Genomic DNA, 25,538 nt, shown 5'->3' on the forward strand with positions numbered 1-25,538 from the left:
CTATAAGAAGATACCGGCTGTTGAGATACAGTTCCTATACGAAGATACCGGCTGTTGAGATACAGTTCCTATAAGAAGATATCGGCTGTTGAGATACAGTTCCTATAAGAAGATATCGGGTGTTGAGATACAGTTCCTATAAGAAGATACCGACTGTTGAGATACAGTTCCTATAAGAAGATATCGACTGTTGAGATACAGTTCCTATAAGAAGATACCGGCTGTTGAGATACAGTTCCTATACGAAGATACCGGCTGTTGAGATACAGTTCCTATAAGAAGATATTGGCTGTTGAGATACAGTTCCTATAAGAAGATATCGGGTGTTGAGATACAGTTCCTATAAGAAGATATCGGCTGTTGAGATACAGTTCCTATAAGAAGATATCGGCTGTTGAGATACAGTTCCTATAAGAAGATATCGGCTGTTGAGATACAGTTCCTATAAGAAGATATCGGCTGTTGAGATACAGTTCCTATAAGAAGATATCGGCTGTTGAGATACAGTTCCTATAAGAAGATATCGGCTGTTGAGATACAGTTCCTATAAGAAGATACCGGCTGTTGAGATACAGTTCCTATAAGAAGATACCGACTGTTGAGATACAGTTCTTATAAGAAGATACCGACTGTTGAGATACAGTTCCTATAAGAAGATATCGGCTGTTGAGATACAGTTCCTATAAGAAGATACCGGCTGTTGAGATACAGTTCCTATAAGAAGATATCGACTGTTGAGATACAGTTCCTATAAAAAGATACCGGCTGTTGAGATACAGTTCCTATAAGAAGATACCGACTGTTGAGATACAGTTCCTATAAGAAGATATCGGCTGTTGAGATACAGTTCCTATAAGAAGATATCGGCTGTTGAGATACAGTTCCTATAAGAAGATATCGGCTGTTGAGATACAGTTCCTATAAGAAGATATCGGCTGTTGAGATACAGTTCCTATAAGAAGATATCGGCTGTTGAGATACAGTTCCTATAAGAAGATACCGGCTGTTGAGATACAGTTCCTATAAGAAGATACCGGCTGTTGAGATACAGTTCTTATAAGAAGATATCGGCTGTTGAGATACAGTTCCTATAAGAAGATACCGGCTGTTGAGATACAGTTCCTATAAGAAGATATGGGCTGTTGAGATACAGTTCCTATAAGAAGATATCGGCTGTTGAGATACAGTTCCTATAAGAAGATATCGGCTGTTGAGATACAGTTCCTATAAGAAGATATCGGCTGTTGAGATACAGTTCCTATAAGAAGATACCGGCTGTTGAGATACAGTTCTTATAAGAAGATATCGGCTGTTGAGATTCAGTTCCTATAAGAAGATACCGGCTGTTGAGATACAGTTCCTATAAGAAGATATCGACTGTTGAGATACAGTTCCTATAAGAAGATATTGGCTGTTGAGATACAGTTCCTATAAGAAGATATCGGCTGTTGAGATTCAGTTCCTATAAGAAGATATCGGCTGTTGAGATTCAGTTCCTATAAGAAGATATTGGCTGTTGAGATACAGTTCCTATAAGAAGATATCGGCTGTTGAGATACAGTTCATATAAGAAGATATCGGCTGTTGAGATACAGTTCATATAAGAAGATATCGGCTGTTGAGATACAGTTCCTATAATGAGATACCGGCTGTTGAGATACAGTTCCTATAAGAAGATATCGGCTGTTGAGATACAGTTCCTATAAGAAGATATCGGCTGTTGAGATACTGTTCCTATAAGAAGATATCGGCTGTTGAGATACAGTTCCTATAAGAAGATATCGGCTGTTGAGATACAGTTCATATAAGAAGATATCGGCTGTTGAGATACAGTTCCTATAATGAGATACCGGCTGTTGAGATACAGTTCCTATAAGAAGATATCGGCTGTTGAGATACAGTTCATATAAGAAGATATCGGCTGTTGAGATACAGTTCCTATAAGAAGATATCGGCTGTTGAGATACAGTTCCTATAAGAAGATACCGGCTGTTGAGATACAGTTCCTATAAGAAGATATCGGCTGTTGAGATTCAGTTCCTATAAGAAGATATCGGCTGTTGAGATTCAGTTCCTATAAGAAGATATTGGCTGTTGAGATACAGTTCCTATAAGAAGATATCGGCTGTTGAGATACAGTTCATATAAGAAGATATCGGCTGTTGAGATACAGTTCATATAAGAAGATATCGGCTGTTGAGATACAGTTCCTATAATGAGATACCGGCTGTTGAGATACAGTTCCTATAAGAAGATATCGGCTGTTGAGATACAGTTCCTATAAGAAGATATCGGCTGTTGAGATACAGTTCCTATAAGAAGATATCGGCTGTTGAGATACAGTTCCTATAAGAAGATATCGGCTGTTGAGATACAGTTCATATAAGATATCGGCTGTTGAGATACAGTTCCTATAATGAGATACCGGCTGTTGAGATACAGTTCCTATAAGAAGATATCGGCTGTTGAGATACAGTTCCTATAAGAAGATATCGGCTGTTGAGATACAGTTCATATAAGAAGATATCGGCTGTTGAGATACAGTTCCTATAAGAAGATATCGGCTGTTGAGATACAGTTCCTATAAGAAGATACCGGCTGTTGAGATACAGTTCCTATAAGAAGATATCGGCTGTTGAGATACAGTTCCTATAAGAAGATATCGGCTGTTGAGATACAGTTCCTATAAGAAGATATCGGCTGTTGAGATACAGTTCCTATAAGAAGATATCGGGTGTTGAGATACAGTTCCTATAAGAAGATACCTGCTGTTGTGATACAGTTCCTATAAGAAGATATTGGCTGTTGAGATACAGTTCCTATAAGAAGATATTGGCTGTTGAGATACAGTTCCTATAAGAAGATATCGGCTGTTGAGATACAGTTCCTATAAGAAGATATCGGCTGTTGAGATACAGTTCCTATAAGAAGATATCGGGTGTTGAGATACAGTTCCTATAAGAAGATACCGGCTGTTGAGATACAGTTCCTATAAGAAGATACCGGCTGTTGAGATACAGTTCCTATAAGAAGATACCGACTGTTGAGATACAGTTCCTATAAGAAGATATCGGCCGTTGAGATACAGTTCCTATAAGAAGATATCGGCTGTTGAGATACAGTTCCTATAAGAAGATATCGGCTGTTGAGATACAGTTCCTATAAGAAGATACCGGCTGTTGAGATACAGTTCCTATAAGAAGATACCGGCTGTTGAGATACAGTTCCTATAAGAAGATATCGGCTGTTGAGATACAGTTCCTATAAGAAGATATCGGCTGTTGAGATACAGTTCCTATAAGAAGATATCGGCTGTTGAGATACAGTTCCAATAAGAAGATATCGGCTGTTGAGATACAGTTCCTATAAGAAGATACCGACTGTTGAGATACAGTTCCTATAAGAAGATATCGGCTGTTGAGATACAGTTCCTATAAGAAGATATCGGCTGTTGAGATACAGTTCCTATAAGAAGATATCGGCTGTTGAGATACAGTTCCTATAAGAAGATATCGGCTGTTGAGATACAGTTCCTATAAGAAGATATCGGCTGTTGAGATACAGTTCCTATAAGAAGATACCGGCTGTTGAGATACAGTTCCTATAAGAAGATATTGGCTGTTGAGATACAGTTCCTATAAGAAGATATTGGCTGTTGAGATACAGTTCCTATAAGAAGATATTGGCTGTTGAGATACAGTTCCTATAAGAAGATATCGGCTGTTGAGATACAGTTCCTGTAAGAAGATATCGGCTGTTGAGATACAGTTCCTATAACAGACATTTACTTTGTATGTGTTGGTTAAATTGCTGTTTGTGCTTCGGATCCTAAGAAATACACCCAAACCGGCTATGTCTGAATTACTTTCCAATAATATCGGTTACTTATGTTTTGCCAAATGGCGTTTCATACTCTGACATAAACACAATCTATACTCACAGGAATCCAGAAAGATTCTGCAGCTGTTATGTGAAAACGTGCACAGTTCAGGACTCCAAAAATATGACTGATACTTCCGTATTTATTGATTCCCTAAAGAAGTAACAACTGATCCCAAATTCTGTATATTTTGCATTTGTTTCCAAAATGTATTAGTTTACCTACAAACACTGGTCTCTGTGTCATCCCTGGACCTCCCTGTGGTCTGTTAGGGAACTGTCAGTCTGCACCTAGGTGTCACAGACCTTACAAAATGTTACCCAAGGGAAAAGAAGAGAAAAATAATGCTGATTACAGAAATAGATATAGTGTATAAATAAATAATGAGAGTCGGTTACATATAGAGAGGTATTTATATATATATATATAATTAGATATAGAAATAAAAATATTATTCATATTAAAAAAAACTTGTTTCATAAAATGCAATTGAACAAAAATGCAATGATGCTGACAATGTATATGAAGTATACAAATAGGAGAATAAACAAAATAAAAATAAAAAAACAACAAAAACACAGACATATATGTCTAAGTGATTTGGACGCTCAGTGAGTACATGGAGGCACTGGAGGGTTGTTCCGGGGCAGGATGTGGACTAGAAAGGGGTGGCACTTTAGGTTGATGCCAAAGACCCCTCTGAGGTCAGGAAGTAGCGAGGGTGAGATGGGAGAGAGACGAAAGTCTTTCAGGAGATGGGAGAGAAAGATGAAAGCTTCCATGCGAGCCAATGTCTCCCCAATGCAGAGTCTGGCCCCGGCACTAAATGGAACGAGAGAACGGGTGGATGGGCAACATTGAGCGGCAGGCAGGAAGCGCTCTAGGAGTGAGAGAAACTAATTAGAAATAGAGAAACATATACACATTCTTACTGAGCAAGCAGACAGGAATATGTCATGTAAACAAATAACGTAAAAAGCCACACACGTAAATTATATACAAAAAGACAAGGCAAATCTCTAATGAGGCAGAAGTAATTAACTTTATAATGCGAACACGTGGTTACACGGCTGAACTGTTTATCTGAGGCCTAGTTTGTGAGACGTAAACTCCCCATACTTCATCATCATTAGAAACACTTACCAGGGGAAAACTGTGTTGGATTGTCCCAGACGGTTGTATCATGGTGAGCAGCAAAAATATTTGGAATTACAATTGTTCCTTTAGGAATGCAATATCCAGCAACACTAGGTGGGAAATGAATGCTATTAGATGCAAAAACACAGTTACTATAGGTACTACAGTGTTTATTGAGGGTGACAGTGATCGTGGATTATACACTGTGGGAGGAGCATAGAGATAGCAACCAAAAGATTACACACTGTGGGAGGAGCATAGAGATAGCAACCATGAGATTACACACTGTGGGAGGAGCATAGAGACAGCAACCAAGAGATTACACACTGTGGGAGGAGCATAGAAATAGCAACCAAAAGATTACACACTGTGGGAGGAGCATAGAGATAGCAACCAAAAGATTACACACTGTGGGAGGAGCATAGAAACAGCAATCAAGAGATTACACACTGTGGGAGGAGCATAGAAACAGCAAACAAGAGATTACACACTGTGGGAGGAGCATAGAAACAGCAAACAAGAGATTACACACTGTGGGAGGAGCATAGAAACAGCAACCAAGAGATTATACAGCAACCAAGAGATTACACACTGTGGGAGGAGCATAGAAACAGCAATCAAGAGATTACACACTGTGGGAGGAGCATAGAAACAGCAAACAAGAGATTACACACTGTGGGAGGAACATAGAGACTGAGGCCTTAATATTATCCACTGTCCGAGGGGCATAGAAAAAGTGAGAAAGTGACCAATAGATTATCTAGTGTGGGAGGGGCATATATATTGAGATCAAGAGATTACCCACTGTGGGAGGGGCCTTGAGCTGTGACCAGCTGATTAACCACTAGGTGAAAGCTGAGAGATGGAGATATTAACAGGAATAGATTGAAAAACAAAATCCTGATGTTAACCTGCACAACATCAATGATGTCACACACTAACAGTAACGGTTTTTGATTCATGTACAATGTGTGAAGAACACACTTTTTTTCCCATCAAGCTGTTGAATTTGTTGCTTTTGGTTAATGAATGATAATTATTGCAATACACATCCGGGAGTTAAAAGACATCCTTATCAATATATTCTTACTCTTCTGATCAATTTATTAGAGGTAGATCGAGGTAGATAGAGGTTATCTATTTTTAATCCTTTCTAACATAAGATACAATATAAGGCCTCGTTCATGATTTTTCTATCCCCATCTTAGTTCCTGTAACCCCCCCCATCTTAGTTCCTGTAACCCCCCATCTTAGTTCCTGTAACCCCCCCATCTTAGTTCCTGTAACCCCCCCATCTTAGTTCCTGTAACCCCCCATCTTAGTTCCTGTAACCCCCCCATCTTAGTTCCTGTAACCCCCCCATCTTAGTTCCTGTAACCCCCCCATCTTAGTTCCTGTAACCCCCCCATCTTAGTTCCTGTAACCCCCCCATCTTAGTTCCTGTAACCCCCCATCTTAGTTCCTGTAACCCCCCCATCTTAGTTCCTGTAACCCCCCATCTATCTCCCTTGTTCTAACATGTACTGTATCTCTGCATTCCATCCTCCTGACTCTCTGTGCTGTTCTTTGTTTTTGTGTAACTTTACCCCAGCACCGATACATTGAAAGTCCATCGATTACGCTTTATTCACATTTACCTACATTTGTTGTTTTATCTATACGTTTAGTGGTGTTTAACCCATTGTACAGAACTGCGCAATATGTTATAATTCTATAAATAATTCTAATAGGTTGATGGTTAGAAGAAAAAGTGTTGATGAAACAAGTACCAGTCAATATAACCCTAAATGTGCACAGGTATACAGGTCTATACTGTGTGTCACAGGACTAGATGAGGTCTAATGACATCTAGTGGTCTCAGTTGGTATTGCAGGAAGTCCCTCGGCAAAGTGTCTACAAATGTTGGCAAATACTAATGATGGCACTGCATCTGTTCTAGACTGGGTCTTCCATGAAGCTTATTCTGCCGCATAGCTGACTACGTTTTGTAAAATACATAGCCCCAAAGGCTGCAGGACCACAGATTTGCCATCACTGAGATTTAGTTCTATACTGATGTTCAATGCACATTTTAGGAATAGCCAGGACACCAAGGGGCCATAATGTGCATTGCAGCAGATTGATAAAGAAATACTAACATTATTACAGCAATATATAACAATATTAACACAGATAACAGAGCATTATGCCAATTTGGAGACATTGCCCACTATTGGCACACTCTGTAATACTGCGCCTTACCTGGTGTCTCTAGTGGCACAGTGTGGAACAGCAAGAGGTACAACAGGGCGCAGTCTGAGCATCTCAGAAATGGTGGCATTAAGATACGGCAAAGAATTACGGTCTGAATACATGGGGTAATTATCAGGCCCCACCGCACCTATTATCTCTTCATAAATCTTCTCTTGTGTCTGAGAGGTAAAGGTAGGAAGAACACAGTATTTTGTCATTTCCTTTGTTTTATAATAGTGAGAAAAAAAGAGTAAAAAAATGTGTAGGTTCTTCTTTAATACAAACTGGTAGGGGAAGATGTTTGAGGAACGTCATATTGGTGGCAGGTTTGAGGATTTCAAGAAGATTCTACCACAGAAATGTTGTTATAGTTTTTATATGTATATGTATATTTTTTATAGTTTTTTTAAGCAAATAAAGTGTGATAATGGAATAAAGGGCAGGGAGAGTGTAAAAATCCGGAATAGGACGTGTTATTGTAAAACTTGAGCTCAGGACGTGTTATTGTAAAACTTGAAGAGGCCTCCCAATAGTTTTGATTTTGTCAGAAAGTCCAGAATGCTGTCCCACTATCTCAGATTTGTTCCTGGTGTTCTATATTTTGGGAACACCAGAGATCTGTTCCCAAAATGTATTAGTGTCCCTGGCCAGCCCCTTTTCCCGTCGCCCACCGGCAGTGGTGTATCCTGGTTTTGTGCTGCCCTAGGCAGGACAAAACTCAGGCGCCCCCCGCGCCACCCTCACCCAACCCTTCCTCCCCGCCTTCTAAATACATGCACACACATTCACTGACAGATACGCATACACTAGCTAACAAAAACACGCACTCACTAACAGACACACACACTCACAGGCAAACACACTCACACTTACAGACACACACTCACTCACTAGCAGACACACACTCACTAACAGACACACACACTCACACTAACAGGAAAACACACACACAGTCAGACACACACACTAACAGACACACACAGAGTCAGAGACACACACAGTCAGACACACACACACACACACACACTCACACTAACAGGCAAACACACACACAGTCAGAGACACACACACACACTAACAGACACACACACTCACACTAACAGGCAAACACACACACAGTCAGAGACACACACAGTCAGACACACACACACACTCACTAACAGACACACACAGTCAGAGACACACACACACACAGTCAGACACACACACACATTTTTTTTTTTATTTAACCTCCCCCCAGCCTCCTTACCTTTGGGAATGCTGGGGGGGGGGGAAGACACTTACTCCCTGGTGGTCCAGTGGCTGCTGGGCAGGCGGCACTGGCAGGCGGGTGGCTGGAGAGGGAGAGCTCCCCCTGAGCTGTCTGCTCAGCTCCCTCGTGCGCCGCAGAGTGAGGCTGGGAGGCGGAGCCGGAATATGACGTCATATTCCGGCTCCCAGCCTCACTCTGCGGCGTGCGAGGGAGCTGAGCAGACAGCTCATAATGAAGTGCTCCCTCGCCAGCCGCCCACCAGCGCCTCCAGCCCGCCCAGCATGTCTGTTAGCCGTAAGGCTAACAAGGCATTTGCCCTGGGCATTTGGGGGCGACGTTTTTTGCTGCCCCCTGGAAAATGCTGCCCAAGGCAAATGCCTTGTTTGCCTCGCGGCTAAAACGTCCCTGCCCACCGGTGTCCCTTGAAGAATTAGGAGCTATGCTTGAGTGGAAACTTGAGTGAGCGTCGGTTTTATGGAGTGTGTGTTATAGGAGGTGTGGGGAGCTGCAGTGAGCATGCTGCTCAGGTAGTGTGGGTTATAGGAGGTGTGGGGAGCTAGAATGAGCGTGCTGCTCAGGTAGTGTGGGTTATAGGAGGTGTGGGGAGCTAGAATGAGCGTGCTGCTCAGGTAGTGTGGGTTATAGGAGGTGTGGGGAGCTGCAGTGAGCGTGCTGCTCAGGTAGTGTGTGTTATAGGAGGTGTGGGGAGCTGCAGTGAGCGTGCTGCTCAGGTAGTGTGTGTTAAAGGAGGTGTGGGGAACTGCAGTGAGCGTACTGCTCTGGTAGTGTGTGTTATAGTGAGTGTGGGGAGCTGCAGTGAGCGTGCTGCTCAGGTAGTGTGTGTTATAGGAGGTGTGGGGAGCTGCAGTAAGCGTACTGCTCAGGTACTGTGGGTTATAGGAGGTGTGAGGGGTGCAGTGAGTGTGCTGCTCAGGTAGTGTGTGTTATAGGAGGTGTGGGGAGCTGCAGTGAGCGTACTGCTCAGGTACTGTGGATTATAGGAGGTGTGGGGAGCTGCAGTGAGCGTACAGCTCAGGTAGTGTGGGTTATAGGAGTTGTGGGGAGCTGCAGTGAGCATGCTGCTCAGGTAGTGTGGGTTATAGGAGGTGTGGGGAGCTGCAGTGAGCGTGCTGCTCAGGTAGTCTGGGTTATAGGAGGTGTGGAGAGCTGCAGTGAGTGCTGTGCAGGTAGTGTGGGTTATAGGAGGTGTGGGGAGCTGCAGTGAGCGTGCTGCTCAGGTAGTGTGGGTTATAGGAGGTGTGGGGAGCTGCAGTGAGTGATGTGCAGGTAGTGTGGGTTATAGGAGGTGTAGGGAGCTGCAGTGAGTGTGCTGCTCAGGTAGTGTGTGTTATAGGATGTGTGGAGATCTGCAGTGAGCATGCTGCTCAGGTAGTGTGGGTTATAGGAGGTGTGGGGAGCTGCAGTGAGCGTACTGCTCAGGTAGTGTGGGTTATAGGAGGTGTGGGGAGCTGCAGTGAGCGTGCTGGTCAGGTAGTGTGTGTTATAAGAGGTGTGGGGAGCTGCAGTGAGCGTGCTGCTCAGGTAGTGTGTGTTATAGGAGGTGTGGGGACCTGCAGTAAGTGTGCTGCTCAGGTAGTGTGTATTATAGGAGGTGTGGGGAGCTGCAATGAGTGTTGCTCAGGTAGTGTGTGTTATAGGAGGTGTGGGGAACTAGAATGAAAATACTGCTCAGGTAGTGTGTGTTATAGGAGGTGTGGGCAGCTGCAGTGAGTGTGCTGCTCAGGTAGTGTGTGTTATAGGAGGTGTGGGGAGCTGCAGTGAGTGTGCTGCTCAGGTACTGTGGATTATAGGAGTTGTGGGGAGCTGCAGTGAGCGTCCTGCTCAAGTAGTGTGTGTTATAGGAGGTGTGGGCAGCTGCAGTGAGTGTGCTGCTCTGGTAGTGTGTTTTATAGGAGGTGTGGGGAGCTGCAGTGAGCGTACTGCTCAGGTAGTGTGTGTTATATGAGGTGTGGGGAGCTAGAATGAAAATACTGCTCAGGTAGTGTGTGTTATAGGAGGTGTGGGGAGCTGCAATGAGTGTTGCTCAGGTAGTGTGTGTTATAGGAGGTGTAGGGAGCTGCAGTGAGCGTGTTACTCAGGTACTGTGGATTATAGGAGTTGTGGGGAGCTGCAGTGAGCGTGCTGCTCAGGTAGTGTGGGTTATAGGAGGTGTGAGGGCTGCAGTGAGCGTGCTGCTCAGGTAGTGTGGGTTATAGGAGGTGTGAGGGCTGCAGTGAGCGTGCTGCTCAGGTAGTGTGGGTTATAGGAGGTGTGAGGGCTGCAGTGAGCGTCCTGCTCAGGTAGCGTCCTGCTCAGGTGAGTGTGGGGATATGGAGTGAGCTCAGGATTTAGAAGAAAACATTCTGGCCAAATGGTCATACCTCAGGATTATGAAGGAGGTAGGCTACTGTCCATGTTAGTAAGGAGGCCGTGGTCCCCGTGCCTCCTATAAACAGATCGACTACTGACATATGCAGGTGGTCCTCAGAAAGCTCTGTCACCCCATCGCTGTCAGTCTGGCTTTTTTCTTTCAGGAAGTGAATCATGGCATCCAGGATATCTCTCTCAGATTCGCTGGCTGCAGGATGGGACTGGAAGGAATCGGAGATCTGAGATTATTTCAATGATTCAATCCAGTCAGATGGGACGGTGCTCATAATAATATGATAAGTATTTTGTAACCACTGAGCTAACGCTCCAGCTAACCTCGGGTCCATTAACATTTCCATTCACAAACCTTATGCTTTGCCAGCTGCGTCTTCACAAAGCAATTTCTTCTTTCTGTCGCCTCCAGGAGAAGATTTAAGGTTCTGTTTGGCAATTTCTAGGAAGGATAATGATCAAATCAATGGAGGTATAAAGATTTAATGTCACCGAAATAGAGTTAAATAACTGCGTTTGATCTGTGTCACCCTGCAGGGGGAGGAGACTCATAGCTCCCTCTATTTGTGTCACCCTGCAGGGGAGGAGTCATGGCTCCCTCTGTTTGTGTCACCCTGCAGGGGAGGAGTCATGGCTCCCTCTATTTGTGTCACCCTGCAGGGGAGGAGTCAGGGCTCCCTCTGTTTGTGTCACCCTGCAGGGGAGGAGTCATGGCTCCCTCTGTTTGTGTCACCCTGCAGGGGAGGAGTCATGGCTCCCTCTGTTTGTGTCACCCTGCAGGGGAGGAGTCAGGGCTCCCTCTGTTTGTGTCACCCTGCAGGGGAGGAGTCAGGGCTCCCTCTGTTTGTGTCACCCTGCAGGGGAGGAGTCAGGGCTCCCTCTGTTTGTGTCACCCTGCAGGGGAGGAGTCAGGGCTCCCTCTGTTTGTGTCACCCCGCAGGGGAGGAGTCAGGGCTCCCTCTGTTTGTGTCACCCCGCAGGGGAGGAGTCAGGGCTCCCTCTGTTTGTGTCACCCTGCATGAGGAGGAGAGTCAGGGCTCCCTTTATTTGTGTCACCCTGCAGGAGGAAGAGACTCATGGCACCCTCTGTTTGTGTCACCCTGCTGGAGGAGGAGAGTCAGGGCTCCCTCTGTTTGTGTCACCCTGCTGGAGGAGGAGAGTCAGGGCTCCCTCTATTTGTGTCACCCTGCAGGAGGAGGACAGACTCGTAGCTTTGTCTGTTTGTGTCACTCTGTCAACCTGCAGGAGAAGACAGACCCATGGATCCTTCTGTAGACCTCCTAACAGACCCAATTTAGGTGAGAGGTCCAAACTTCAAGGTTATGTCCCACTATCCTGACTTTGTTCCCATTTTTGGGGACACCAGGAAACTACTTTCAAAAAGTGTAAGAGAAAGCATTTTCTTAGACACGTTTGCGCTATGCTCACGGCACTACGGCTGTACAGAGAGCCCTAAAACAGCAATCTCTGCATGGTCTGCCCTTGGCGGGCTGGCCTGTTTGATTGGCAGAAAGCATGGCATGTTCTCACTGGCGTCCCCATTTATCCTTCGCCATTGTTGGGGGATATGCTTGTCTGTGTCACTGTGTCACTCACCGAGACACATCCGTCCTCCATCCATGTCATCTTGTGTGCTGAGGAATGAACTATGGCATTATCTTTTCATTAAGGATACAATGTCTCACCCTGAGAATGGGTATGAAGTCCAAGATAGTGACACGAGGAGACTCCCATAAATTTACTATATCAACAATGCACTTGTGGATTTCCTGGAATGTGGGGTCTGACAGCTCGTACTAAAATAAAAACAATGGAAAATAATGTCAGGTTAATTTTACCACCAAGAAAATGTAATAAGGAGGAGAGAGGAGAGGACATAAGGTGGTGGGTGATGGTTTTTGAGAGGTGATAGTGAGAGACAGGTAGCTGTGTAAGTAAATACCCGAAGAGGAGACCAGTTAAAGAAGGAAGGTATGGGGCAGCGGTGGCTGACGTTGGTGGCTCCACAGTTATTTGTAAACTAAATTAACCAGTCAACATTCATCATGGAAAATTAAGTTCATAAACATATCAGGTGCCAAGGTTGCCCATCATTGGTATGTGGAATGTTAGCAAAGTAGGAGGGTAGAGCCGCTTGTTCACCTTGGTGCCGAATGTCAGCGTGGCTATGATCCTGCACGTGCGCTTAGAGAAGTCTTCAGACACATTGAATGGGGCCCCCTTTGTGTTCATGTAATCCTGGAAGGAGGGAACACAGGGCTTTTATGATTTCGCCATCGTCCAAATATATTAATCTGATCAGATATCACAACCAAGCTCTCCCAAATGTCACTCATTCACAACTTTATTTTATTCTTCATTCACACAGGAACAAACTCGCTATTTCCAGTGTCACCAAAATATCTGCCTGAGAAATAGTGAAGACTCACCTCTCTTGTAAACATGATATGAACTAACAGCAACAACAAACATTAATACAGTACTAATAATATGAATTCACTATTGCATGCACGTTGTTCTCACGCATATTGCACTGTACAGAGAATCTGTCTACATTTAAACTAATGTTTTGCACAATAAACACAATACTCTCCAGACAAAGCAGAGTCTTTACAGAGAACCAACAATCTGTTTGATATTCAAATCCTATTAAATGAGCCGTTTTTGACATGATTCAGCTCCAGCGCATTCTTCACCATCACACGGACATCCAACCACCCTGTATATATTCACTTGGCACATCTCCCTGGCCTCGCCATGCAGCAGAGTCTCCAGGTCTTGACGCACGCGGTTTTGCAAAGAGGAGTGTGTGAGGCGTCTCTGCACCTTCCAGATTGGGGTATAATCTCCCAAAGACAAGTCCTTTCCACCCAGAGATATGAGGTCACCTGTGTGAAGGTAAATTATACAGATATGGTGACACAAACAAACAGTACAGTACCCGAATCAGGCACCCTCCTATGATGTCATGGGTCACACAAATACAGCTTTCTGCCGCCCGTCTCTTGGAGCACAAAGGTGCCGCTAGCCAATAGGAGACATGCCCTTACTATTTAAACTTACCTGTCCCACTGTCATGGGACAGTTTAGGATAGGCATAGTTTAGGATAGCAAGGAACGGACTAAGGAAATATAAACGTCTTACTGGGCCTTAGAGTGGCCAGACTTAACATTAGACTGAGTAAAGCGTAGTCAAAATAGAAGCCGAGGTCAAGGTAACGGAGAGACAGCAAAAACAAGAACTATCCAGAGTCAGGTACACGGTAATACATGGTAATATTCAGAAGGGCAAACAAGACTGGCAAGGGTTAAAGAGAAACCCACGGTCAATACCAGAATACAATACTATATCACAAGGAACGCACTACAGGGTACTGGGAACAGAAACCACAATAGGGCACAGAATCTAGGGTCAGGTAAGTTTAAATACGTTTATTGTTAATTTGATTGGTCTACGTCATACCTGCGCCCCAAAACATGTGTAAATGGGGGCGCCGGAATGACGTGGGCCAATGGGAGCCGACCGCAAGGTTAGGCTTCCTTTTCCTCTTTAAGAACGTACTTGCGGGGGCGTGGCTTGGACACGGAGCGAGCTGGACGCGTTTGCTTAGAGCTCCGCTCCGACCGCGCCGCGAAACAGCTAACAATCGCTTAAAAAACTGCTACCTCGAAGTATAATTGCCCCCAGGGATGGATAAACGGCCCCCCAAGAAGAACCCTAAAAAGGGCCATGAAGCAGGCACCTCCGTGGCGGAGTTCTTCACGGCTCCACGTGCAATGACCCCAGGCTCGCAAGATGGCGGCGGTGGGGAAGATGGAGGAGAGAGGCCTGTTAATAGAAATGGAGCTGCGGGATCGCAGAACACGGCTGACACAGCCCAAATCTTGTCCACCCTGGCAGAGGTAAAGTCTTACCTGGCTGGGGAGATTGACCGCTCCACCAAGCTTCTCCGCAGCGAAATCCAGGCCATAGGTGACCGAACCACAAGGCTTGAAGCGAGGCTGGAGGCCACGACGACGGCGCACAACTTAGCCATCACACAGGTTAACCTACTGACGGCCAGAATGGCGGCTGCCGACCTAGCCATCGAAGATATGGCGAATAGATCGCGCCGCAATAACGTACGCCTCAGAGGCCTCCCAGAGAACGCGGGAGAGGGGCCTGTAGCAGACATAGTGACCACCATATTGAAGCCACTGCTGCCAGATCTCCCAGAACATCTATGGCACATTGAAAGAGCACACAGAGCTCTGCGGGCAAGGAGGTCTGATGCCAACTACCCAAGGGACATTGTAATCAGGTTCCTACATTTCCAAACCACGGACGCCCTCCTCAAGAAAAGCAGGGAGGCCCGGATCACCTTCCAGGGAGCTGACTTATCCATCTTCCAAGACCTGGCACCAGCTACTCTACAGAGGAGGAGGGAGTGGAGGCCCATTACAGAGTCCCTGCGGGATGCAAGTATCCGCTATGCTTGGGGTCACCCCTTCAAGCTCCTAGCATTCAAGGAGGGCAGAACGCACGTTCTCCAGCCAGGAGTGAACCCTCGTCCGTTCTTCGTGGCCCTGGGCCTATCAACACCTGAGAGAATCCCAAGCACGATGTCCGGCTCCGGGGACCTGCAGCCCCTGCCAGGAGAATGGCAGTTGGTCGGAGAGTAAGGTACAGGGGTAAAACCTCCTTCAAGGGACAGCGATTTACCCACACTTGCACTGGGGGACACGGGGGGAGTCCGGTGACTCTGGAGTTGGGAGGGGATTGGGAGACCCGCTCCGGTATCAGGACTGGGGACTTGGCTGTACAGCCGAAAGGGGCTTGGACATCGAGCTATGAGCACACCATGTGGTCCCCTTTGGGAGGGGGGTTAAACGGCTCAAATGGGGAATAACGGGGGGAGAGGCAAACGCAAAAAAAAAAAAAAAAAAAAAAACCAAAAAAATTAAAATAAAGCAATAAGGGGGGGATCGTTATCCCACAGCAAAACCTAATTGGACAAAGTAAACTGTATATGTGTTATAATCCCTGTTTGTAGGCCTTATACGTTAGCATGTGAGGAGGCCCAGGGAGTTATGGCACCGCACCAAGCGCAGACATAGCTCATACCAGATGGCCCCGTGGGCCCTCCCTGAGGGCTCATTACTGTAGAGTTATTATGGCCGGGCTCGGTCATCCCCCAGGGGTATAGTGACTCTCTCGCCGGATCCCCCATTACATCCAATGCACTTGTGCCTAACGGAGTAAGTTCTTGCCCGTCCAACCTTATCATAACGCCACTGCTAAACACCTATTCGACGGGCACAGGACAGTCCAGACAACCCCGGGAGCGTCTGGGTGATCAGTCTAGAGAGGGGATGAGGGCTAAAGGTGTAAAACTGCTGCCTGACCTCCAGGGATTAAACAGGGGGGTGCGGCGAGAGATCAGAGGCAATTTTCTTGTCTCAATTAGGCCTATAGCCTATGGGTCCGGGGGACAAACGCTACTTAACCGGAGGGGATGGGTTCACGGGAAGAAATGGGGATGATATGCCCCAATGGTCATAGGTATGTTTATATGTTCTTGAGATGCATGCCTTTTTCCCACGCATATGTATACCCTGAGTGTCTACGGGCTTACAATCGGTGGCCCTACACCCGGGGGCTGTTGTTGAACGCCCCGGCATCAGATAGACCTCATACCCAGGCGTACTAGTCAGAGGGGGCGGATCCGGGGGAAGTAATGGATGCACTGTACCCTAACTGTGTATCTGTATGAGGGATGCCCATCTTCACGCAATTGCGCTTACCCATATCACAGCTAAACATGCGCAATGCTGCCCCATCACGATAGGAGCGGTAACTGTTTATTGCTTATGTACCAGTGGGGTCAGAGCCATGGGTAGAAATGTATGTAACACACCTCAAATGTGAATTACGTACCGATAACATCTATAGTGAAGGTAATGCGCTCTAATTGTGAATTGCCATGGATGATGTCTTGTTTTTTCCCCCGCATGTGCCCACCCCTATCGCTAGCGAACACGCATGTAGCACTCACGGCATAACAAAAATGGTAGACGGGTGACCCGGCCCTGGAGACTTGTATCGCCTAAAAGGTACGGGTATATATTGCCCACTAACCAGGTGTAACGACCTATGGATAATAATGTATGTAATATACCTTAATGGTGACTATGTATTGGTATTCTCTAATGTGCAGGTCCCACGCCCCACATGTAAACCGTTAATTGCAACGTTTGCTTCTCCCATACAAGCACGGCCTCTTCCTGCCACCCCCCCCCTAGCCCCACAGTGGAAGTCGCGCTCCTACCCCCTCCTTAGTGGTGGTTCTTTTTTCCTAAAGAGGGAGGGCCTCTTCTGGATATACCTGCTACCTCCCATGACCATCTCTAGCTTCACAAAGCCACATAATAATGATGTCCTACCCTGGGACGTATACACACACATTCTTAATGGAACATACATCAGCACGACATATAGCGTCTTACGCGGTGCGGACCCACCACGGCACTGACACCCGTACCCCATACAGAATCCGCTGTAGTGCGGGATATGGACACGGGGACGACACCCCACACAGGACTGGCGCTTGGTAAGTCCAGTCATCTCCTTTCTATCTCTTTAGACTCTTCTCTTTTTTCTTTCTCTCTCTTTCCCCCTCCTTACCCCCCCCCCCTATCCTATGGGACGGGCCCAGCGACGGTAGAGCACTCTAACGAATCAATACTTAGCAGACACGGCAGCAATGGGGAGTTAGGTGGTGATGAGCGAACAAAACTAAGTTGGGTATGGCCCTGAAACTGCTCTCCATAAATGCCAAGGGTTTGAACGCCCCAAGAAAGAGGCGTCTAATGCTTAGGGAGATAAAACGACTTAACCCAGATGTGGCGCTCATACAGGAAACTCACCTCTCTAAGAACACGACACTTCAAATTAGAGACCGTACATATAACACGTCTTATGAAGCCAGATCACACCGGAAAATTAACGGGGTGGCTATCCTAGTGCACAACAGATGCCCGTTTCATATTCGATCCATGGAACTAGACCCTGACGGAAGGTACATTATCCTCTCGGGGACACTATATTCACACCTGCTGCATGTCGTCAACATCTATGCCCCTAACACACCGAACCCAGCATTCTGGGAGACAATGACGGAAAAAATAAAGACCCTTCCCCACGGTCTGATTATCATGGGGGGCGACTTTAACGCCGTACCGTGCCCAGCGGTTGACAGAAGCGCCAAGGCAGGGATGCAGAGGTCACAGGGCAGGGGGGGACAGGATAGGCTACTTCACAGCTTTGTTCAGGGCACTGGTTTGATTGACGTGTGGCGAGCCCAACACCCCGGAGAAGTAGATTATACTTTTTATTCTGCTCCACACGGCACCTATTCGAGGATCGATTACTTCCTGGTGAACAACGCGAGCATGGCAAAAGTAAAGGAGACGACGATCGGATCCATTACGTGGTCAGATCACGCCGACGTTACTTTGATGCTAGACCACCTATGCACGGCGGGACCATGGAATTGGAGGATGAGTGCCCACCTATTGAGAGATGAGGGAACCAAAGCGGAAATACGTGCTGATTTGCAAAATTACTTCGCTGAGAACGACACAGAGGACATAACTCCGCAAACCATATGGGCAGCCCACAAGGCAGTGATCAGGGGCACCTGCATTAAACTGGCAACAAGGAAGAAGGCACAAAAGACCAAAGAGGTTACACGGCTTCTGGAGGAATTGAGAAAGGTGGAGCAAAAACACAAAAACGCCCCCAACCCCCATCTCACGGAGCAAGTACAAGAGATCAGACGATCCATCACCACTTTACTGATGGATGACTCCATCAAGGCACTAAATTGGACGAAGAGAACATACTATGAACATTCGAACAAGATGGATACACTATTGGCCCGAACCCTTCGTCCGCGTCGAAATAGCGCCCCGATCACTACAATCAAACACGGAGACGGAACGGTGAAAAGGACCCCCGCAGAGGTTGCGCAAGTCTTCACAGACTATTATACGCAACTCTACAATCACTCGCCTAGGACACAAGCATCCCAAGAGGAGGCCACCGCACAAATGCAGAAATTCTTACGGGACCTAGAGCTACCGAAACTTCCGACAGCAACGGCACAACTTCTTGATGAGGCAATAACGAGGGAGGAAGTGGACAGGGCTATAGCAGGCCTGAAGGGCAACAGGGCACCGGGACCGGACGGCTTTGATGGGGCGTACTATAAGGCCTTTCGGGAGGAACTTTCCCCGCGACTGGCACGACTCTTTAATGACCTTATGGAGGGAGGTAGCACAGAAAGCAGTATGTCCCTAGCTAACATAATACTCCTGCAGAAACCTGGCAGGGACCCACTACTCCCTGATAATTATAGACCTATATCGCTGATTAATCACGATGTCAAGATACTAGCGAAGATACTTGCAGAACGACTGAACCCCGCACTGAATACTTTGATCCACCCGGACCAGGTGGGATTCGTGCCTGACAGGCAACTCTTTGAGAACACCCGGAGGAACATAGACCTCATCTGGCGCCAAAAGACCTCCGACACACCAACACTCCTGGTATCATTAGATGCCGAGAAGGCCTTCGACAGGGTCGAGTGGCCGTACCTATTCGACCTCCTGCAACATCTGAACTTCCCAGAACGATATGTGACATCAGTTAAGGCCATGTACGACCACGCCTCCGCTCAGGTTAAGATTGCAGGAGCCGGGCCTCAACCTTTTCGGCTAAGGAATGGAACCAGACAGGGCTGCCCCCTTTCCCCCCTTCTGTTTGTACTGTCACTTGAGCCACTGATGCAAGCCATGAGACAACACCCTCTGATCACAGGGATAAAAGTGGCGGGGCAGGAATTTCTTGCCTCTGCCTATGCAGATGACGTAATGCTGACCCTCACGAAACCCAACGAATCCATGGCAGCGCTCAGAGACCTTCTAACACAGTTCGGTGCCTTTTCCGGTTACAAGGCGAACCTGGAAAAATCAAGCGCCCTCCCGATCGGCATGACGGCAGAAGACATAGCAACCATAAGAGATACCCATAACATTCCGATAGTACGAGACCACTTAAAATATTTAGGAATACGCCTACCGGCTGACCCGCAGAGACTTCACCTTTTGAACTACACTCCTCTGATCAGGACACTCATACACGATATGGAAAGATGGCACGACAAACCCATATCTTGGGTAGGGCGCATCCATACGGTAAAGATGAATGTTTTACCGAGAATTCTATTCCTCTTTCAAGCGTTGCCAGTCAAGTTGCTCAAATCCGATCTAGCGCACCTTCAAAAAGCAATAGGTGATTTCATTTGGCAGAACCGCAGACACAGGGTCTCCAGAAATATATTATACAGGCAGAAGCAAAGAGGGGGGTTGGGCTTGCCACACCTTTACTCATACTACTTAGCAGCACAATTAGCACAGGTTGCCATGTGGCATACACCTCTAGAGAGGAGAAGATGGGTAGACCTAGAGTCACTCATGACAGGATCCGACCTCCCACAGTATCATATGTGGGTACGCAGAGAAGATAGACCTATCATGAGAACGGCATGCCCAGCTATCCTGAACTCCCTATCCATCTGGGACGCACATGCTCACAGGTATCATCTAACATCAAAATTATCCCCCTTGACCCCCATACTGAGGAATAGGGCTTTCCTGCCAGGCTTAGCAGCTAGGGAATTCGCTAACTTAGAGACCGCAGGGATCCAGAGGATCTGCCATATGTACGAACATAAGATACTAGTACCCTTTGACCAGCTCCAACAGAGAACACACCTCACCCCCACTGATTTCTTCCGGTATATGCAGCTAAGAGACTATGTCCAGCGGCCAGACGTTAGACAGGCAGCGACCGGCCCTATGACATTTTTTGAGAGAATGTGCCTAAACGAATCCACGCGAAAAGGCTTAATAACGACGATGTACACACACATATGCTCAGAAACAAAGGAATGGGGTCCACTAACATACACAGAGGCGTGGGAAAGGGATCTGGGGGAGGTGCTGGAGGGGGAGGATTGGAGGGACATTTGGGAGGCAAACCACAACGTATCCATCTGTGTAACATTACAGGAACAATCCTACAAAACAATGTTTAGGTGGTACACCACCCCAGTCACACTGCACCGCATGAGACAAACACCCACTGATGAGTGTTGGAGGGGTTGTGGACACAGGGGCACATACCTTCACATGTGGTGGGAATGCCCCAAAGCTCAACGATACTGGTCTCAGATACATCTCGTACTGTTTGGAATTTTCCATAAAGCACCTGACCTTGTCCCATGGACATACCTCCTAAACAGACCCATAGATAACTGGACGAGAGAGGAACAAAAATTAGTACATAAAATCACTCTGGCGGCTAGGAGAGCTATGGCGCACACTTGGCTACAAACGGAATTACCCAACATCCAGAGAGTAATAGGAAACATAAAGGAGGTACACCTAATGGATAGCCTAACGGCTAGACTGAGAGGGACCACATCTAAATTCGACAAATTATGGGAGCCTTGGCATGACTATGTTCTTCTCAATCCCCCCTAGATCAACAGTTTACCAAAAGCTTCACATTAATTGCAAGCCGAGCTGGGACGTGCATGGGACCTCCCCCCCCCCCCTCTCCCTTCCGCTTTTTCTCTCTTTCTTCTCTTCTTTTTCTTCTCTCCCTCTGCGTCTTTCCTTCCCTACAAATTAGGGGTAGGGAGAACGTGGGGATCCTTCTCATAATCTCCAGAACACTAGAGAATAACCACACAACACACTTCAGTGCATAACCTGTACTCAAACTCGAAGTGCCAGACAAATACGCAGGTACACAACAACTGGTGAGGTCCCGAGTGGAGGGACTTGTCGCTCCGGCCCATTGAGTTACGATATGTTCCGTAATGTCATGTTATGTTTTTATTTTTTCTAATGTTTTATAATGGTTACACCTATACAACGCAAAGAAGGAAAATATAAGAAAAAATGCCTTGGCGGACTGTGATGATGATAGCATTATGATATTGGAGGACTTGTCTCAGCATAACTGTACAGCCAGAAATGATGTACTCATGATGAATATGTTTCGTGGCTTCTGCGCAAGCCCATACACTGTTTGAAGCATAACTCTGTCTGCCAAGATGCAAAAAATAAAGTATTTAAAAAAAAAAAAAAAAAGAACGTACTTGCGACGTGAGCAATGTTCCCAATACTGTACAGGCCATGCGCCCGATCAGACTGTTCGGCACGTGGCCCGATCGGAGGACCCCTGCCGGACCGGGTAAGTACCATTACACCTACACATTGTTGCCCTGTTATGGTTCTTGTTTGCCCAATAGTGTGTTCCTTATATTCTCTGACTCACTGGTATTGACCTTTGCCATTGTTGGCATTGATCTCTGTACTCTCATTTATGGTTTGTCTCTGGTTATTCTGATTTCTCCTGCCCGTAACTTGCGCTATTACTCGGAATAATGTATTACATTTAACCCGGCCATTCTAAGGTCCAGTAGTACTGAGTTACTTTTCCTTTACTGTGTAATGGGTTTGTGTGTTTAGGTTCTTATCCTGACATTATCTCCCCAGATGGATAATCAGGGGACATTAAGCTGGTCACGGAATGCTGGTCACTTCTCCCGGAGCTGGACCATTATTAACCAATGGCCACATCCTAGAGAGAAGGACATCCCATAGGACTAAGATAGAACTTACCTTTTACCTGCACCAGATACCATTTGTTCTTGGGCAGTAGTGTTCAATCTCTGATCTCCAGAATTGTGTGAGCTACATTCCCCATGATGCACAAGGGGTCTTTGGGCAAGGCAAGGTTAAACAATGTATTCAAGAACCAATCCTGCATTAAGCTCCATAACACCCAGAGAAATGTGTTCCAATGGGAAATCTACCCTAAACCCAGTGAGTCCAGCCCCAGCTAACTCCTATTCAATAAACTGACCCATCGGCCACGATACAGACTGGCAGAGCTATATTTGAAGGTAAGACGATTGAGTACCTATCCATACAAACAGAAAATAATGAATTCCTTTCCTAAACAATGAAAGATATGCCAGTAATGAGTGCTGCGATTGTGCTCCAGAAAAGTAACCAAATAGTAGTCAGTGCAACAAAAAATCTCCAACCCCTCACCACATACAGTATTTATTACCAATGTAGCTTGGGGGTCTCCCAGCAAAGTCTGCCCATTTCTTAACCAGTGCTTCACGAATCAGAGAGGTTGTGTTCAATACAACAAAGTCTGTAAGGAAAGGAATATGACAAGAAATGTATTATACCACGAATGACCTCTAAAGGGAGAGAGACAGAACAGTAATCAGATGGGGGAGATAAATAAATACTAATTATTATTACTGGCATTTATAAAGCGCCAACATATTCCGCAGCGCTGTACAACTGAGAGGAGTACAATATACCCGACAAATACAAAAGGTAAAGAGGGCCTTAATCGTAGGTGAGTGCAAGGTCACATGACTCGGGATTAAATTGTCCTCCCTACTACCTCAGTTGGAGTTAGCTAATTATCTGCTAAAAATAACGGTTATTATTATGGGAAAACGAATCATTTTTCTTATAGCATTTTAGAAGTTAAGTGTTAAATCCAGCTACATTGTGGTTTGTGGAATAAAAACACGTGTCTGTTTTGACTGGTTATTCAATAACTTGACATTTTCACTGTATCACCCTCACATGCTGTGTACCTTTCATATTAACGTATGCATACCGCAGGGGCGTTGCTAGGTGGCAAAAATATTAGGGTCTTTAGCCTACGGGGTAAACTTTATGGTCCCTCCTTGTACCACAATACAGTACCTAATGTCCAACCCTAACACTGTATAAATCTCATTATGGCACCAAATCTCTCAATGAATTCACAATATTATATCAAATGCACCGGCTGCACAATTCTGTGATCATTCTACTCAACACTAAATACGTTTAGAGAATCCTCCTTTTTATATAATAATATTTACAAACGCATGACATAATTTCACTTTTCGAACATACATTGCACATGGACTATTAGAAGGAAAATAAAGCAAATAAACATTAAAAATGTTTTTTTCCCCCTCGTGACTGACCTTAAATCCCTCATCCTCTCCCACAGTCCCCGCAGCAAGAGACACAAGGGGCTTATTCACTAAACAGCAAAACATGGGGAATGGAAACGGAATTGCGAATGTTCTGCAGAACCTTAGTTTATTTTCTACATTGATTTTGAGGACACACATGTCACTTCGAGGAAAAAACGGACTGCCTGCCTGTTCCAGAGCTCTCAATCTACACAGCCACGGACGGTTTCCGAGAGCCTGCAACTTTTAAAGAAACAGTTATTTTGAAATACATTTAGATTTTACAGCTATGGCATTGATTTTCTAAACCATACACGGTGTTCTTCATTTGTTGTGTTTGTAACTACTTGCTATATTACGCACTAGTTTCTACAAAACATTGATCTACAAAGTAGAAGTATTTGTATTAAAGTTAATGTCTGCTGTTCCTTTAATAGATGCTCCCACTCGTATAGCTCTCTCTATACATTATATATTTGTTGTACGTTTTTCCTGTGTGCATTGCGCAATTTCCATGTACCACTTCATCTTTTTGAGCATGCAAAAAATGTATATTATCTAATAATATTACTAATATTACCTATTACGTGGAAGGATTAATACCTATACACATATTTGACTAATGGTGTAAACGATATCATACATTTACTTTAATGATTTTTTTTTTTTTTTTTACTTTAGATGTTTTGTTTTTCTTGTCCATTATTTACAAAAAGTGTGAATTGTTGGAAATGTCAAATTTAAGGCCAAAATAGTCGAACTAGCAGAATTATCTAACTTAGCTATGCTGCCAACGCGGCTACTTTCGCCATACATTTGAAATTCACTTTGAATTCACTTTGAAGACCCGACAATTCTCAATTGAGTGAATAAGCCTATATATAGCAATCAAAGCAATAGAATTTCTACATTTAGTGCAGATCCCAGTTCTAGTACCATTACACATGACAGGTCTAGATCGTAAATAGGTCCTCCTCATAACCTGGCAACCTTTCATCATTCTCTTAATACATTTGTATGGTCGTTGTACAGCGCTGTAGAACATGTTGGTGCTCTGTAAATAATCAGAATAAATACACACTCACCTTTCTCCCAGAAGCTCAGGCGGTAGATGGGGCCATATTTTTGGGATAGTTGAAGAAAATGAACCGGAAGGTCAGCACGCCCCAAATGAAACAAGTTACCCACAAAAGGGAAAGCTGGGGGACGTGGGGGGTATTGGATGCAAGGCTGGGCAGATCTAGATCTGTGGATTTGGGACCTAAATAAATAGACACAGGACAGGAGGAGAAGCAGAGGTATGAGCAGAATAATGGCCATGGTGAAATGGGGCAAAAGGAGGGGACAGGCATATTTATATAGGAATGGGTATATAACCTTGGGAAGACCAAAAGGGAGGGAGAGCAAAGAAATGTACATAGACGAGGTGGGGCCAGTGCATAGGAAACATTTCAGAATGAATTGATCTCTCATGTGGTACAGCATGGGCTGTTTGTTTTTAATTAGCATAACTGTTTTTAGTGATTAGCTCTATGTATTG

General features: G+C 45.5%; 1 protein-coding gene across 1 annotated transcript; it reads right to left on the reverse strand.

The window, feature by feature from the left end:
• Positions 1 to 4,467: 4,467 nt before the first annotated feature.
• On the reverse strand, positions 4,468 to 25,318 carry LOC134573506 (steroid 21-hydroxylase). The gene is made up of 10 exons (XM_063433279.1): positions 25,084 to 25,318; positions 23,077 to 23,166; positions 13,617 to 13,771; positions 13,026 to 13,121; positions 12,569 to 12,679; positions 11,239 to 11,325; positions 10,883 to 11,092; positions 7,259 to 7,428; positions 5,024 to 5,127; positions 4,468 to 4,760 (listed from the first exon to the last, which is right to left on the reverse strand). Exons 1-10 carry the CDS (start codon positions 25,316 to 25,318, stop codon positions 4,489 to 4,491), a joined length of 1,530 nt encoding a protein of 509 aa, XP_063289349.1. The 3' UTR covers positions 4,468 to 4,488.
• Positions 25,319 to 25,538: the final 220 nt, after the last annotated feature.

Source organism: Pelobates fuscus, chromosome 9, assembly GCF_036172605.1.
Source record: "Pelobates fuscus isolate aPelFus1 chromosome 9, aPelFus1.pri, whole genome shotgun sequence".
NCBI lineage: Eukaryota > Metazoa > Chordata > Amphibia > Anura > Pelobatidae > Pelobates > Pelobates fuscus.